Source organism: Vulpes vulpes, chromosome 5, assembly GCF_048418805.1.
Source record: "Vulpes vulpes isolate BD-2025 chromosome 5, VulVul3, whole genome shotgun sequence".
In the NCBI taxonomy this organism is placed as follows: Eukaryota; Metazoa; Chordata; class Mammalia; order Carnivora; family Canidae; genus Vulpes; species Vulpes vulpes.
In genome coordinates this window covers 81,304,255-81,319,676 of record NC_132784.1, presented here as the reverse complement: position 1 = coordinate 81,319,676, position 15,422 = coordinate 81,304,255, and the positions used below count along the sequence as shown (strand labels likewise).

Here is a 15,422-nt window from a genome sequence, read left to right as displayed (position 1 = left end):
TCCTACTGGAGGGATGTCAGTACTTTCATCTAGGGGTGCTTAAGGATTAAATGAGATGGTCTGTGGAAGTGTTTCAGGCACTTATGGGAACTTCGTAAACATTCCACGTGGGTGGCAAGACTCTTCATTCCTTATGCTCATGGGGAGGAATGAGGTGTTTGGGTCCACCTTGATAAGTTGGTATAGGGTTGAGACACATTGATGTTTCATTTTTCTTTGGTCAAAAGCAGAGTAAAATGAACATGACCATCCCATTACCTAATATGATGGCAAACATTTCCTGTGGGCCAAGCAGTGTTAATGGAAATATAAACTCAACGGTTGAATTACAGAAAATATGTGTTTTTTTCTAATGACCCATAATGACTGAACACACCAGGTACTGTGTTCCTCTTCTGTGCTGACAACTTTGGGGTGTGATGTAAGAAAGAGAGATGGTTGGGTTGGGGTGCTAATAACAGGGTCAAAGTTGTAAGTGTATTGACGGATGCTGACCAATTAGCGCCACACAGGTAAAGGGTCTGTCTTTTCATTCTAAACAGCCCTAGAATGTTGAAGATGTCACAGGATGGATAGGAGGAAGGATGGTTCCTCGCTCCTGAAAAGGTCCTTGAAACTCGTGCCCTGTTGGTGGTTCATTAATCTCAGCTGAAATTTGAATCTTAGTGGGTCAGGCCCTGTACTAACTGCTTTCTGCTGATCATCTCACTGAATATGCATAACAGCAATGTAGATATTATTTCCCCTACTATTTATTCATTTATGAAGCTTAGAAAAGTGACTAATCTTGTCCAGGTTTCCTTGAGGGGCAAGTGGTGGAGTTGGGACTTGAATCTCTGTCTCTTTGACCCTGAATTTGTAACCTCCAAAGTATTTTCCTCCAAGGTACAGTTATACTGTGCTTCTGTCTCTGTTAATGAAGAAGAACCATCGTCTTAACACACATTAGAGCAGTTTGAATTACTGTCAGACACAGATGTGTATCTTTTTTAGACTGTTCACTTGCTGTCCTGTTTGTTCATTAAAACAAGCTTTAAAAAGGCTGCATGTGTTTATTTAAATGCTGACTTCATAGGGTAGAAGAAGTGACATAGCTAAGTAATCAATTTTACTTCTCTCTGTGATGTTTTTGTCTTGTGAGTTTGGGTGCAATATGCATAATTTATGTGTCATAGAGATAAAATAATTTTTAAAGTTTCTAGCTTCAGGTAAACATATTTAACAGTAAAATATGACTTTAAAAAATCAGTAAAATGATCGTTTATGTAATAGGCTGGATTTAAGATACCCCAAGGATCAGATTACTGTAGTTGAAATTCTTCCTGGAGCATGACTCAAGCGTTTTGGGAAATGGCATTAATTCTCTTAGATGGGATCAGAATAAAGTTTCAGTGGATTAATACTCTGAGTTTCAAGAATCTCAAACCATGTGATATTCCTAGAAAGTCTAGGCATCAGCCTGGGCTGAAAGTTTGATTTTTATACAATCAGTTAGCTTTATGCTATTATATGCCCTTGCCTGGCTCTCACCCTGACCCCATATTATCTACGTGTTGGCTTTTGGTCCTTACCAGGGACTGGGTAAAATTGGGTGAATTGCTTATGCAAATTTGTCACCATTTCCCAAAAGGAGATCACACTGCTCCCCCCCCAAGCATGTAATCCTTCTGTTCATAAATTCAGCAACTAATTTTAGAGAGTAAATGACATTAGAAAATTTTAAATTTTATATCATGTGCTAGAATTTGGCCTTTGTTTACTTAAACATTATTCAACCCGAGTACAAAATACACTGCTGGGGCCCTTTAAAACATTTTTTTTTGGTTAGATTTTTAATTCAACTATAAAGACAATTCAAGTGAGAAACTTCAGTGCGTTGATTTTGTTCTTTGCGTCATTGCACTGTAATTAGCTGAGTTGTGTTTTAAATGCAGCACAAGAACATCTTTCTTGTCTGTTTATGTCAGAAAAAAAATGGCTAATGAGCACTTATCAAAAAGATGAACATTTTTTCATTAGATTAAGTAAAATCAAAAGAGATTTATAATGTACTATTATGTTTCAACTTGGAATAAATTGAGTAAAATAGCTAATATCTTCACAGTTTCCTGAGAATTTCTTTGCATGGCAGGATCCTCCTCCCCCACGTACTTAGGCTTCAGCAAGTGCCCATTTGTGGTGATTTACTTTGTGAAGTCAGGGCACTTCCCAAAGGGTTTGGAATGCCATTAATATTGTTTGTAAAATCTGAATATCTATGAAGCAGGTGTCAAAATTGAATTCCTTTGGGTATGCTAGTGTTCTTTGCTACTTGCAATACAGTTCTTTAAAATTGCTTTAAAAAATACTTTCCCTCTACTTTCTCTTGGTGGTCAGTCAAAATACCACCTGGTACTCAGTATCATGCAGAGCATTCTTTTATTTATTTTGAGATATTTGTGTGTGTTCAAGTGAATGAATATTAACCCCTGTGTTCTCAAAAAGTACAGGTGATGAAGGCTTATTCCTTACAAAAAGTTTAATGTAAAAATGTACACGTTTAAGAACCTTCTCCTTTTATATGTCACCTAGATGGCAGGTTATTTTCAGGTCAGCAAAAATTCTAAGACATTGCTTTCTTTTTTTACTAAGTGAGAGTTAAAATCCATTGTATCAGTGTCTGCTTGGGGTTGTACGTGCACATCCATAAAACAGCTGATATAACAAGTCCTTATATGGATGAAGAAGAATCTTAACTTCCTCAAGTTTTTTGAGTTAGCATTAGAGTGGACAAGAGATAAATTCTCAGTATAAAAAAATGACAGACTGCTCTGGACACTGGAGACTTAATCTAATCACATAACTTCTGTCCACATAGCATGCTTTTGGGGAGAATGTTTTGTTTGATGTACAGCATATTCACAAATGAAAGAAGTTTGATAAGTTTCTGCAGAGTAATATACCCATGTAAGCACCACCCAGTCCAAGTTGTAGAACACAACTAACACTGCAAAGACATTCTTTATGTCCCACCCCATTATTTATCAAAAGTAAGAATCACTCTGATTCACTTTGGAACTTTATATGAGCGCAGTCATACAGCAAGTACTCTTTTGTGTTTCGTTTCTTTCCCTCAAAATTATTTCTGTTGAGATATATTAATGTGATTATGTGTATCAGAAAGTCATTTTTCATTGTTGTGTAGTCCTCTATTGCATGAATCTACCACTATTTATCCATCCTACTCTTCGTTTTGTTTCCAGTTTGGGGCTACGTGAACAATGCTGCTATAGGTATTCTTGTCTGTGTCTTTGGGTGGACATATGTATGCTTTTCTGTTGGATATATACAAAGGAGTGAAATTGTTGGATCACAGGATAGGTGTTTGTACACTTTTAGTAGATACTGTGAAATAGATTTCTGAATGATGGCTACCATTCATACTCCCACCAGAAGAGTATTAAAGTTCTAGTTGCTTTACATGCTCATCAACAAAATAAAATTTTAACCATTCTGAGGGGCTTAAAAGTGAAATCATTGTGGTTATCATTGCATTTTCCTGATGGTTAGCACCTTTCATTATGCTTATTGACCATTTGTATATCCTCTTTCATGATGTGCCTATGTAAGTCTTTCGCTTATTTTAAAAAAATTGAGTTGTCCATTTTTTTCTCATTGGTTTTTAGAAGTTCTCTGTATATATTGGATATGAGTTCTTTGCTGGATGTGTGTATTGCATTACTGATATCTTTTGATAAACATAAGTTCTTAAATTTGAGGAAGTTATATTTATTAATCTTTTCTTTTATGGTAAGTGATTTTTATGTCCTGTATTCAGAGATTATTTTGCTCACTTCAACATTAAGAATATAGCCTGTGTTACTTTCCAGAAGGTTTATTGTTCTTCCTTTTACATTTAGATCTGTAATTGATGTGGAATTGACATGTGTGCATGCTTTGAGGTAGGTTTAAGTTTCATTTAAAAATGTCAGTTATTAAACATACCATCTTTTCCCCATTGCATTCCATATCACTTTTTTCATAAATTAGGTGGCCTTATATGAGTGGCCTATTTCATAGACCCTCTATTCTGTATCAGTGATTTATTTGTCTATCCTGTACCACTACCAGTATTTTAATTACCCTGTACTTTATAATACATCTTGATATTTGATAATGTAAATTCTTTAACTTTATTCTTTTTCATGTTTCTTTTGGCTATTCTAGCTCTTTTGTCTCTCCAAGTAAAAATTTAGGATCAGTTTATTAATTTTTATAGAAAAGCCGGCTCAGGTTTTGATTGGGTTTACATTGAACTTCAAGATCAATGCGGAGAACTGACGAACTTTGCAATAGTCTTCTAATCCATGGACATAGTACATCCCTCCATTTATGTAGCTCTTCCTTAATTTCTCTCAGCAATGCTTTGTAGTTTTCAATGTATGCATCTTACATGTTTTTTGTTAGCTTTGTTCCTAGTATCTGGTATTTTTGATGCTGGATATTCTTAGATAGCTTATATTATAGTAATGTCAATGATATTGTTTTAAAATTTCATTTCCCAGTTGTTCAGTGTTAGTATATAGAAATATAATTGACTTTTAAGTATGATATCTATATCCCATGACTGCTAAATTCACTTTTATTTGTAGATTATTTTGAATATTTTATGTATTTAATCATATCGTCTGTCGCCAATGACACAGATTTTTTTTTACAACTTAAAAAATAATTTTAATAATTTTAATTTCTTTCCTTTGGACCACCATGCTTAAAGGAAGTACAATGATGATAATGTTTAATAGTACAGTAAACATTACAGTGCTTAATAGAAGTGATGATATCAGACACTCTGTTTTCATTCCCAATCTCAGGGGAACAGGAAGTTTCCTTCTATTACTAGTTTATCAAGATTTTTAAACACCATGAACAGGCATTTAATCTCATCAAATGCCTTTTTTTGGGTGGCATCTATTTAGTGACTATATAATTTTTCTTACTTGGTTAATGGGGTAAATTATATTGATTGCTTTTCAGATGTTAAAGTAGCCTTGTATTACTGTTATGAATTAACTTGGTTGAAATCTATTCTTTTTCTGTATCATAGGATTTGATGTGCTAATATTTTTATTTGGTTTTGTCAGATGTTTTTCATCTATGTTCATGAGAGAGATTGGGTTATACTTTTTCTTTCTGGTAATAATTATTTATTGCTAAGTTTTGGTATGGACCATGTAAAATGAATTCAGAAGTGATTTTATTTTATCCATTCTATGAAATAATTTATATAAGATTGGTGTTGGTTCTTTTTGAAATGTTTAAATAATTTACTGATGAAGCGATTCGGACCTGAAGTTTTCTTTATGAATAGGCTTTAAATTACAGATTCTTATTTTAATAGGCATAAGACTATCTGGATTATCTAGATCTATCATCTTGTGTTGCTTTTGGTAAATTAGTATTTAAAATAAAGTATCTGTCCATTTCATCAGAATTATCAGATTTGTTGGTCTACAGTTATTTATAATGCCTCTAATATTTTTAATGCCTGTAAGATCTGTAGTGATGTTCTTTTCCACCTTATAGTATTATTGGCATTTTATCAATTCTTCTTCTTCTTCTTTTTTAATTTAAAGAGCCAACTTTCGGTTTTGTTGTATTCCTCTATTACAGGGATTGGCAAAATATGGCTTCTGGTCAGATTGGCCCATCACCTGTTTTTGTAAATACAGTTTTATTGGAAAACAGCTGAATCCATCCATTTCTGTATTGTCTGTACTTACTTTTGTACTACAATGGCAGACTTGAATAGTTGTGATAGATCATGTAGCTTACAAGGTCTGAAGCATTTACTCTGTCCCTTTATAGAAAAAGTTTACTGACCTGTGCTCTATTATACTTTTTTTCTTATTTAATTAATTTTTGTCCTTTTATTATTGCTCTTGTCCTTTCTTTGAGTTTAATTTGCTGTTCCTTTTCCTGCTTCTTGAGGTGGATCCTTAGATCATTGATTTTTCATCCTTAGATTTTTCACTTAACTATTATATTTTCTCTAAGTATAGATGAGCTGTATCCCACAAATTTTTATGTACCATATTTGCATTATTATTCTGTTGAAAATGTTTTATTGTATTCTATTATGATTTCTTATTTAACTCCTAGGTTATTAATAAACTCCAACTTTATTAATTGATTTTCAGGTATTTAAGGATTTTCAAAGTTTTTTTCAATGTTATTGTTTTTTAGATTAGTTCCACTGTGGTGAGAGAGCATATTCTGATTTTAATTCTTTGAAATTTGTTGAGACTTGTTTTACAGGCTGGTATATTTTATTTTGGTAACTGTTCTAGAGCTACTTGGAACTCAGGTATATTCTATGATCATTGGGTGCTATGTTAAGTTTGTTGATCACACTGCTCTAATTTTCTTTTAACTAATTCATTTTCTTCTTGTTCTTTTAGCTGAGAGAGGTGTGTTAAAGCTGTCTACTGGGATTGGGAATTTGTTACTCCTTTGGTTTTGTTAGCTTTTGCTACATTTGAGACTATCTTGTGAGATCTTCATGTTTAATTGAACTTCTCCCTTTACCAAAAGTTTCTTTCTGTATAGTATTACTTCTTTTCTTAAAATCTATTTTGCCTGTTTTTAGTACATTTATACCAGCCTTTTTCTGTTGTTGTTGATGTTTGTATGTTTTCAATCTTTTTAGTCTAAGCTTTTCTGTGTCCTTACATTTAAGTAATGTGTAGTTGGGTTTAAGAAAAATCAATTTTTACAGTTTTTGTCTATTATTTGGAGTATTTAGTTACAACTAATGTAATTTTTGCTATTTTTTTCTTAAGTCTACTACCTTACTGTTCGTTTTTTGTTTGTTTCATCTGTTTTTTGGTCATTTCATCTTACATATTTCCTTCTTTTGGATTTGAAAATATGTTTTTATTGATTAGTTTTCCTTTTGTTAATTAAATATTCACTTTTTATTATTTTTGTGATTATCCTAGAGGTTACAACATGCATTCTGGACTTACAGTGAGCCTTAAGTTAGTCTTCTTACCACTTACTGAAGAATGCAAGGACCTTAGAACTAATTTGCTCTATTATCCCTTTGCTCCTATTGTGGATTATTTTAAATATATGTCTATGTATATTTATATCATATGCATATGTTAAAAACCAGAAGATATTAGTCATATTATTGTTTAAGCAGTAACATATACTGCTTATATATATATATATATATATATATATATATATATAGCAGTAACATATACTGCTTTTATATATAAACATATACTGTTTAAGTCAGTATTAATTTAAATTTACCCACTTATGTACGTTTTCCAGTACTCTTCATTCTTTTCTGTGTTATTATGCTTCCATTGAGGATCATTGTCCTGCTTAAAATCTGCTGGGATGAATTCTTTCAGGTTTTGTTAAAATGGCTATTTATTTAGATTTCATTTTTGAAGGATATTTTCTCTGGGTGTAGAATTCTAGCTTTGCAATTATTTACTTTAAGAACTTTAAAGGTGCCATTTTTTTTGTCTTCCGTTTTCCATTATTTCCATCGAATAAGTCAGGTTAGGTTGTTACTTTGAAGGTAAAATGTCTTGTCTTTTTTTCTTCAAGAGTCTTTGGGTTCCAGCAGTTTTGTTATGGTTGCTTTTCTTTAATTTAACCAAATGGGAGTTACAGTGATTCTTGAATCTGTGGCTCTCTGTCTTTCGGTTTGGGAAATTTTTCTGTATCTCTTCAACTATTGCTTCTTACTCATTACCTGCCTCCTGTTTATCTAGAACTTTAATTACAACAATTATTAACAATAGCACTTTAAAAAAAGTGCTATCCAATATATGTCAGTTACGCTTATTTGTATTTTAAATCTTTTTATCTGTTTGTGCTTCAATCTGAATATTTAGGCTGACCTATGTTCCAGTTAATTAATTTTTTCTTCTACTGTGACTAATCTGTTGTTTTACCTATCTATTGAGTTCATAATATAATGATTATATTTAGTAGATTCCAGTGCTCTGGTAAAATGATCAGATGTTTTACCTGTTTTTTGAACATATGAATGATATCTTTTTGGATCAGCCTTAATTTTTTTAGAATTTCAAGTGTACAGAAAACTTGTAGGAATCGTAGGAAGCATTACTGTGTATCTTCTACCTAGAGTCACAAATGTGTTACATTTTTCCCCATTTGCTTTATCACCCTCTCCTCCATGTATAGGTGTTATCCCCTGCCACATTCACACACATTATTTCTTTCTGAACTATCTGACAGGATGTTGCAGATGTCATGCTTCTTTATTCCTAAATTTTTCAGTTTGTGTTTACAAAAAACAAGGAATTCATCTTACATAACCACAGTATAACTATCAAAATTATAAAGTTTAATATTGATACAATATTACTGTGTGATCTACAATTTAAAATCAAATTTTATCAGTTATCCCAAAAATGATCTTTATAGCTACACTTTTTCCCAGTCCAGTATGTGATCTAGGATCATGCATTTAGGGCTATTTAGTCTCTCTTAATTAAAATAATTCTTCCACTCTTATTTATCTTTCATGATATTGATATTTTTTAAGAGTATAGAACTGTTACTTTGTGGAATGTTCCTCAATTTTGATTTTTCTGATGCTTCATCATGTTTGATTCAGATAATGCCAGAAATGACACAGATGTGATATTGTGTCTTAGTCTCTTGGTTCGTTTATAATTGACTTGGATAACTTGGTAAATTCATACTGTCTTTGTGTGTGATCCACCATAAAGTCACTGGCATACTTACATAAAGAATAACTTTTCCTTTAACCTCATTTATTAATTTTGAAGACTTATTTGAGAAGTTTATAATCAGGACGCCTGGGTGGCTCAGCAGTTCAGCCTCTACCTTCTGCTCAGGGTGTGATCCTGGGGTTCTGGGATTAGGTCCCACATCGGGTTCCCTGCGAGGAGCCTGCTTCTCCCTCTGCCTATGTCTCTGCCTTCTCTCTGGTCTCTCTTGAATAAATAAATAAAACCTTTAAAAAAAAGAAAAGTTTATAATCCATTAATCTAATTTTATTTATTTGTTTTTTTTTAGAAAGGGAGAGAGCAGTGAGGGGTCAGAGGGAAAGGGAGAGAGAATCCCAAGCAGGCTCCATGCCCAGCAAGGGCCTGATGTGGGACTTGATCTCGCAACGTTGAGATCATGACCTAAACCTAAATCAAGTTAGACACCCAACTGACTGAGCTACCTAGGTGCCACCCATTGATCTTATTTTCAAATTTAATGCTCAAATAGTACAGATTTGGTCATTTCAAACCCCCTCAGTTAGGCTTCTATGAACTTTTACCATCTTCTTTGAACATTTCTTTACTTGCTGGCACAGTGAGGTATTCCAGAATCATCTTTTATTTTATCTGCCCCACCACTGGAATCAGTCATTTCTCTAAAGCATTCTGTTTTTTTTTTGTTTGTTTGTTTGTTTGTTTGTTTGTTTGTGGAGAAAGGTGTGTAGCACCTAAGATCTGGACACTTAAGTATAATCATTTTGCTACTGGAGTGCCATTGTGTCTAGGCTCAATGGGGCTAAGAAATCTTTTTCTATCTCTAATCTATGAGTTCATATTGATACTGCAAAATCTAATCTAGCACCAGAAGGTTCATTTTAATTTTTCTTCTATTTGTAAATCCTTTTGGCAAGGGAGAAACTTGGCTCACATTATCCTTGGCATATCTCTTTTTTTCCCAGTCTTAGATTCACAGAAAGCAGTTTCAGGATTGTTAACCCTACTGCTATAAAAAAAAAAAACATGTGCACTAACCAGTGTTTAGTATTTGTTAAAAATTTTTGTCTTTAGACTGAAGGTATAGAGTCAAAATTCTGTATTAAAAAGTAATTATTGGGACATCTGGGTGGTTCAGCAGTTAAGAGTCTGCCTTCGGCTCAGGGCATGATCCTAGAGTCCTGGGATGGAGTCCCATATCGGGCTCCTTGCATGGAGCCTACTTATCCCTCTGCCTATATCTCTGCCTCTCTCTCTCTGTGTCTGTCATGAATAAATAAAATCTTTAAAAAGAAAAAGAAAAAGTAATTATTTTTCCCTTCAGTGTGATTGTTATTCATTAGAAATATAGTTGGGCTCATATGTTTCTGTTTATATTCCATTTTATATTTCTTTCTCTTCCATCATTGTTAATTTAACTTCATCATCATCATCATCATCATCATCATCATCATCCCTGTCATAATCTTGTGTATGTAAAACATTAACATAAACCCCAAAATTACACAAAAAGCTATATTCAGCGGAGTGTTACTTCCCCTTCTTCACCCCTATCCACCTTGTTAATGCACCCTCATTATAATGTTTCAGGTTCAGGCTTCTTGAGTTTCTTTTCGTAAATATAAATAAATAATTATCTTATTAAAGCATCAGCCTGGAGGGTAGGCATCTAATTTAACACATCTGGTAGACTGCTGGAACATTCTCTGGGGATGGAGACTGGCTGGTGCCATCTTTATGCTCTCTCTTTGCCGTGCTCTAGAGCACCAGCATTTCCTGGATAGGAGCCTTTGTGTGTTTGGTGCCCTGTTTTTTGCAGCTGCTACCTAGAGGACACCCCTTGATCGTCTGGCTTTAGTAGCTCGAGGTGGGGTAGGGGCTTGCATTGCTGGGTCTCAGGAGACTATGGCTATCAGAGAGAGAGAGAGTTCTTGGCAGGGTGCCACCTCCAGGGCATTGCACAGATAGTAGACTGAAGCAAACCCCAGTCCTGTGAAACAGGCCTTTTTGCCTGTCCTGGAGCTTTGTTCTGATGAGTGGGCTTCAGGTTTGGCGTACATCTAATAAAGCTGCTTTCAAGGAACATAGGTTTTGGATACCATCTTGGTGCTCTCCCTCTGCCTTGCTCCAGCTAGCCAGTATCTCCCAGAAAAGAGCTTATTATCTCTTCTCTCTTACACAGAAGTAGGATACTGTATATGGTTTATTGCACTTTGCTTATTTTGACTGACTGCAAATATGTCCTGGAAATCACTCCTTATCACACCTTCTTTAGTTTTTATTTACAGCTGTAGAATATACCATCATGGGAATGTACCATAGTTTATGCAACCAGTCTTCTGTCTATCTTTTATCATAATATTTTATGATATTCTTCTGTGTATCTTTTATAATATTTTTTTTTCAATAACAAATAGTGATATTCCTTGTTCATATGTATTTTTGTATTCTTGAAGGTGTACCTTCAAGGTAAATTCTTAGATATGTGTGAAAAGGTAAACTCACCTGTGATTTTGTTAGATATTGTCAAATTCTCCTCCCATAGAGGTGGGGGACATTCCCACCAGCAGTGTCTAAGAGTGTCTCTTTCCTTACAGTCCTGTCAGGAGAATATGCTGTCAAGCTTTGTATTTTTACCAAATTTAATAATTGAGAAATGGTAACTCATCATAGTTATAAATTATGCTATATGTAGAGTTTACATATGCTTTATATAAATAGCATAAATAGTATATATAGTTATAAATTCTATTATGAAGAGAATCTTATTATAATTTATCTTATGAAGTTCATCTTTTCATATGTTAAAAGTCATTTAAAAACATTTGTGAATTGTCTCTTTGTGACTTTCATGTATTTTTCTATTGGGTTTTTAAAAATCTTAACCCTCTTATTTAGAGTTCCTTATGTATTAGGGGTAGATGTTAGCCCTTCATCTGTGATGTCTGGTAATCATGGCTGTCTTAAAATTTGTGTGAGTCTCTGAGTCTCTTTATTGTCTTTTTTTAAAAAATGATTTTGGGTTTTGGTCATTTGTTGCTCTTTCCTGGTAGGCCTGGTTGGTTTCGACCGGATACCAGACATTGTTTATGAGAAGTTGTAGAGGCTATAGGTGGTATTATTTTCCTCTAGAGATGATTTAGTTTCCTTCTGCTGACAGATGATGTTTGGGTAGACAAGCTTGATTGAAACTGATCAATTTAAGGCTTGTCCTCACCTACCCACTGAAGGGGTAGCCCTTCTCGGGTTGAAACTGAAAGTCTGGGGTCTTTGCCCTTGTCTTTAGCAGCCCGGAAAGCTGATTTGTGCATCCTCAGCACAATGAGACTCGTATTTTCTCCTTAGGTTTTTAGTCTGTTTGTCTCATCAGAGCACAAGCAGTGTTGGAGGCAGCAGGTGCCCCAAGGGGAACCTTCTCTACAGTTCACCTTTCTCCAGGATGTCAGCCTATCACTTTTTGTCCCCTCTTCCAACACGGCAAGACTACCATGAGCTGTAGGTTGATGCCATCTCTCCGACTTTATTCCTTGCCCACCTGGCAAGCTGGCAAACCCACTGATGAAGAACAGCAGTAGCAAGGGCAGGGCTCACTTGTGTGTTCCCCTGTCTCCAGGGTTGCAGCCTGTGAAGTCCTGCTGCCTTGATTATTTGCCCTTAGCTTCCAACAGTTTTTTTTTTAAAGCTTTATTATTTATTTATTTATTTATTTATTTATTTATTTATTTATGATAGACAGAGAGAGAGAGAGACCGAAGCAGAGACATAGGAGGAAGGAGAAGCAGGCTCCACGCCAGGAACCCGACACGGGACTCGATCCCGGGACCCCAGGACCACGCCCTGGGCCAAAGGCAGGCACCAAACCGCTGAGCCACCCAGGGATCCCTCCAACAGTTCTTCTATTACATGTCATCTCGCTTTTATAGTGATTCTCAAACCACTTTCGGTGTATTCTGATCCTAGTTCTTCTATTATCGTTGGTGGCATGAGTCATCTCTCTATTTAGCACATTTCATTGAATTTGTATGGAAATGAGAGAAATGACACTTTCAAATTCACAAAGCATTTTAAAATTGACAAGGAAATTGACCTGCTCATACACTGCTGGGGAGGGTCTAAGTTGGCACCACCTTTCCGGAGGGCATTGATTTATATCAAAATCTTTAATAATTTATTTGCCCTTGGACTCAGCAATTCTGCTGCTAGGTGTTTACCCTAAGAAAATTATCGTGGTTGTGTGGGGAGTAGATTTATTTACAAAGATTCTACTCTCAGTCAATAAAATTGGAAGCAGAGTCCTAAGTGTGCAACAATAGGGGATTTGATAAATTGTAGTGTTTCAGTACAATGGAATATTATGGAATTCAACATTACAAATGATGTAGAAGAATATGTACACATAATAATGATCTACTGTTGGGCACAAGAGATGATGATGTGGCATGTGCAGTATGGGCCAGTTTAAGAATGCATATACAGATAGATACACAAATATCAGACAGGAATAATGCATATAGCTGCTGTTGTTGGGTTGTTGGCTATTCCCCCACTTTGTTATGCATATTTAAAATTTTTCACCATTTTTGGAAAGTTACTTTCATCCCAAGAGAAAGAACACACTTTCAAAAAGCCTTGATAGTTGGTAGGCTCAGTTGATAATATCTTCTGGCAAACATTTTATTTTATACTGATTGCCTGAGTTCTATCTTTATGCCCTGAGTGGTGTTATAGATTTCATTATAAATTTACCCACCCTGGGGCGCCTGGGTGGTGAAGTCAGTTAAGTGTCTGACCCTCAGTTTTGGCTCAGGTTGAGATCTCAGGGTTGTGAGATCGAGCCCTGCCTCAGGCTTCATGCTTAGCATGGAATCAGTTTAAGATTTTCTCTCCCTCTGACCCTACCCACCCTCTCAAGTAAAGTAAATAAATCTTAAAAAAAAAAGAAAGAAAGAAAGAAAGAAAGAAAGGTCCTTGCTTTGAAAATACTTTGTGGAACAGAAGACCTCCATACAAATATACTTTAAATTTCCACTAGTCAAATTCAAAAGAGGCCTCATTTGTTTCTGTCAATGTCTGAAAAAGCATTTTTAGTAAGGAGTCCTTTAAAAAAGTAAATAGATTTATGACAAGCACTTGGATTATCAGGGATGATTTATTTTCTAGGGAAAAAAATCGAATTTCCTTTTGAAACCAATTGCCAAAAGTTAATGAAATTGCTTTTGTAAACCTGCAGTCAGGATTTCTGCACATTAGCCTTATCCTTTGTTGCTTTCTTCTTAAAGGTCTGCTCCAAGACAGCAATCACCAACTATGACCTGCTGGGTCTCGAGGTTGCTTCCTAGGAATGTCCGTTCCTTGGGGACATCACCAAAGAACCAGAGAGTTGTGGATTGTCATCAACACCATGAGGACTATGGGTACTTCTTACCCATGCAGACGAGGTGGCAGGACAATGACCAGTATGGCCATGTGAACAATGCTGTGTATTACAGCTACTTCGACACTATTATCAACCACTACTTAATCAGGTAGGCTTGGCTTCTGAGCCCCATTTCCTCATGTCATTCCTCCAGCATACCCTTAGTTGGGAGTACATGCAGGACATTATGGGAAGAGATTCTTTCCAGTTTCTTCTGCTAGTGCACTCTTTTGTTGAGCTGAGAGTCAGGTTATTCAAGAGGAGAACAGGTGGACTGACACGTGAGTGAGAAAGTGTCGCCCTGCTGTTCCTGCAGTCTCAGGTGTTCGTATATCTTGGTCCTTTGCACTAAATTGTCAGCAAATGTGCAGGCTTTGAATATCAAATGAGCATCTATACAAAAAAACCACATATATTTAAACTTGAGCAGAAAATAACATCAGCCCTCGGGCCTTTTTGTGAGAAAAGCAGCTGCTTCCCCCAACATCAGGGAGAAGGAGAGAGTAAGGATATAAAGATGTTGTCATAGCCTCTGAATGCAGTGTTGGCATGATTGCCTTCTGATGTATGTTTACAAGATGGTTAGTATGTATTTGGTTAATATAATTCTATATATAAAAGATAGTGCTGTGAAAAAAAAGGACTGCGTCATATATAGATCTGAGTAAACCCTACCTCCACTCTGCATTAGCTGTGCAATTTTGATCGACTTATAATTCTTTTAAAAGATTTTGTTTATTTATTCATGAGAGACACAGAGAGAAAGAGGCAGAGACATAGGCAGAGGGAGAAGCAGGCTCCTCGCAGGGAGCCCAATGGTGGGACTCGATCCTGGAAACCGGGATCACGTCCTGAGCCAAAGGCAGACACTGAGCCACCCAGCTGTCCCTTGATCAACTTACATAACCATATTGAGTTTTCTATAAAAATAACTCACATCTGTTGAAAGTTTCTCTGTGTCTAGCACTGTGATGCATTTTATACAGACTTTTAAAAATTGGGATATAATTGATATATACCATTATACTAGTTTCAGGCGTACAACATAATGATTTGATATTTGTACACACTATGACAACCACAATAAATCCAGTTACTATCCATCACTATACAAAGCTACAAAACCTTGTTTCTTTTCTTGTGATGAAAAAATGTTAAGATTTACTCTTCTAGCAACTTTCAAATATGCAGGACAATACTATTGACTATAGTCACTCTGCTGTACATTACATCCCCATGACTTACTT

General features: G+C 35.4%; 1 protein-coding gene across 10 annotated transcripts in view; it reads left to right on the top strand.

Annotated features, from left to right (window-relative positions):
• The window catches only part of LOC112930601 (uncharacterized), a 171,356-nt gene that overhangs the window by 69,384 nt on the left and 86,550 nt on the right, over positions 1-15,422 (top strand). For all 10 annotated transcript variants that reach the window (XM_072759062.1, XM_072759064.1, XM_072759060.1 and 7 more), the window contains one exon: positions 14,039-14,284. In XM_072759062.1, coding sequence (XP_072615163.1) covers positions 14,067-14,284 — 218 coding nt within the window. In that variant the 5' untranslated portion in view covers positions 14,039-14,066. The remainder of the gene's footprint in view (positions 1-14,038; positions 14,285-15,422) is intronic.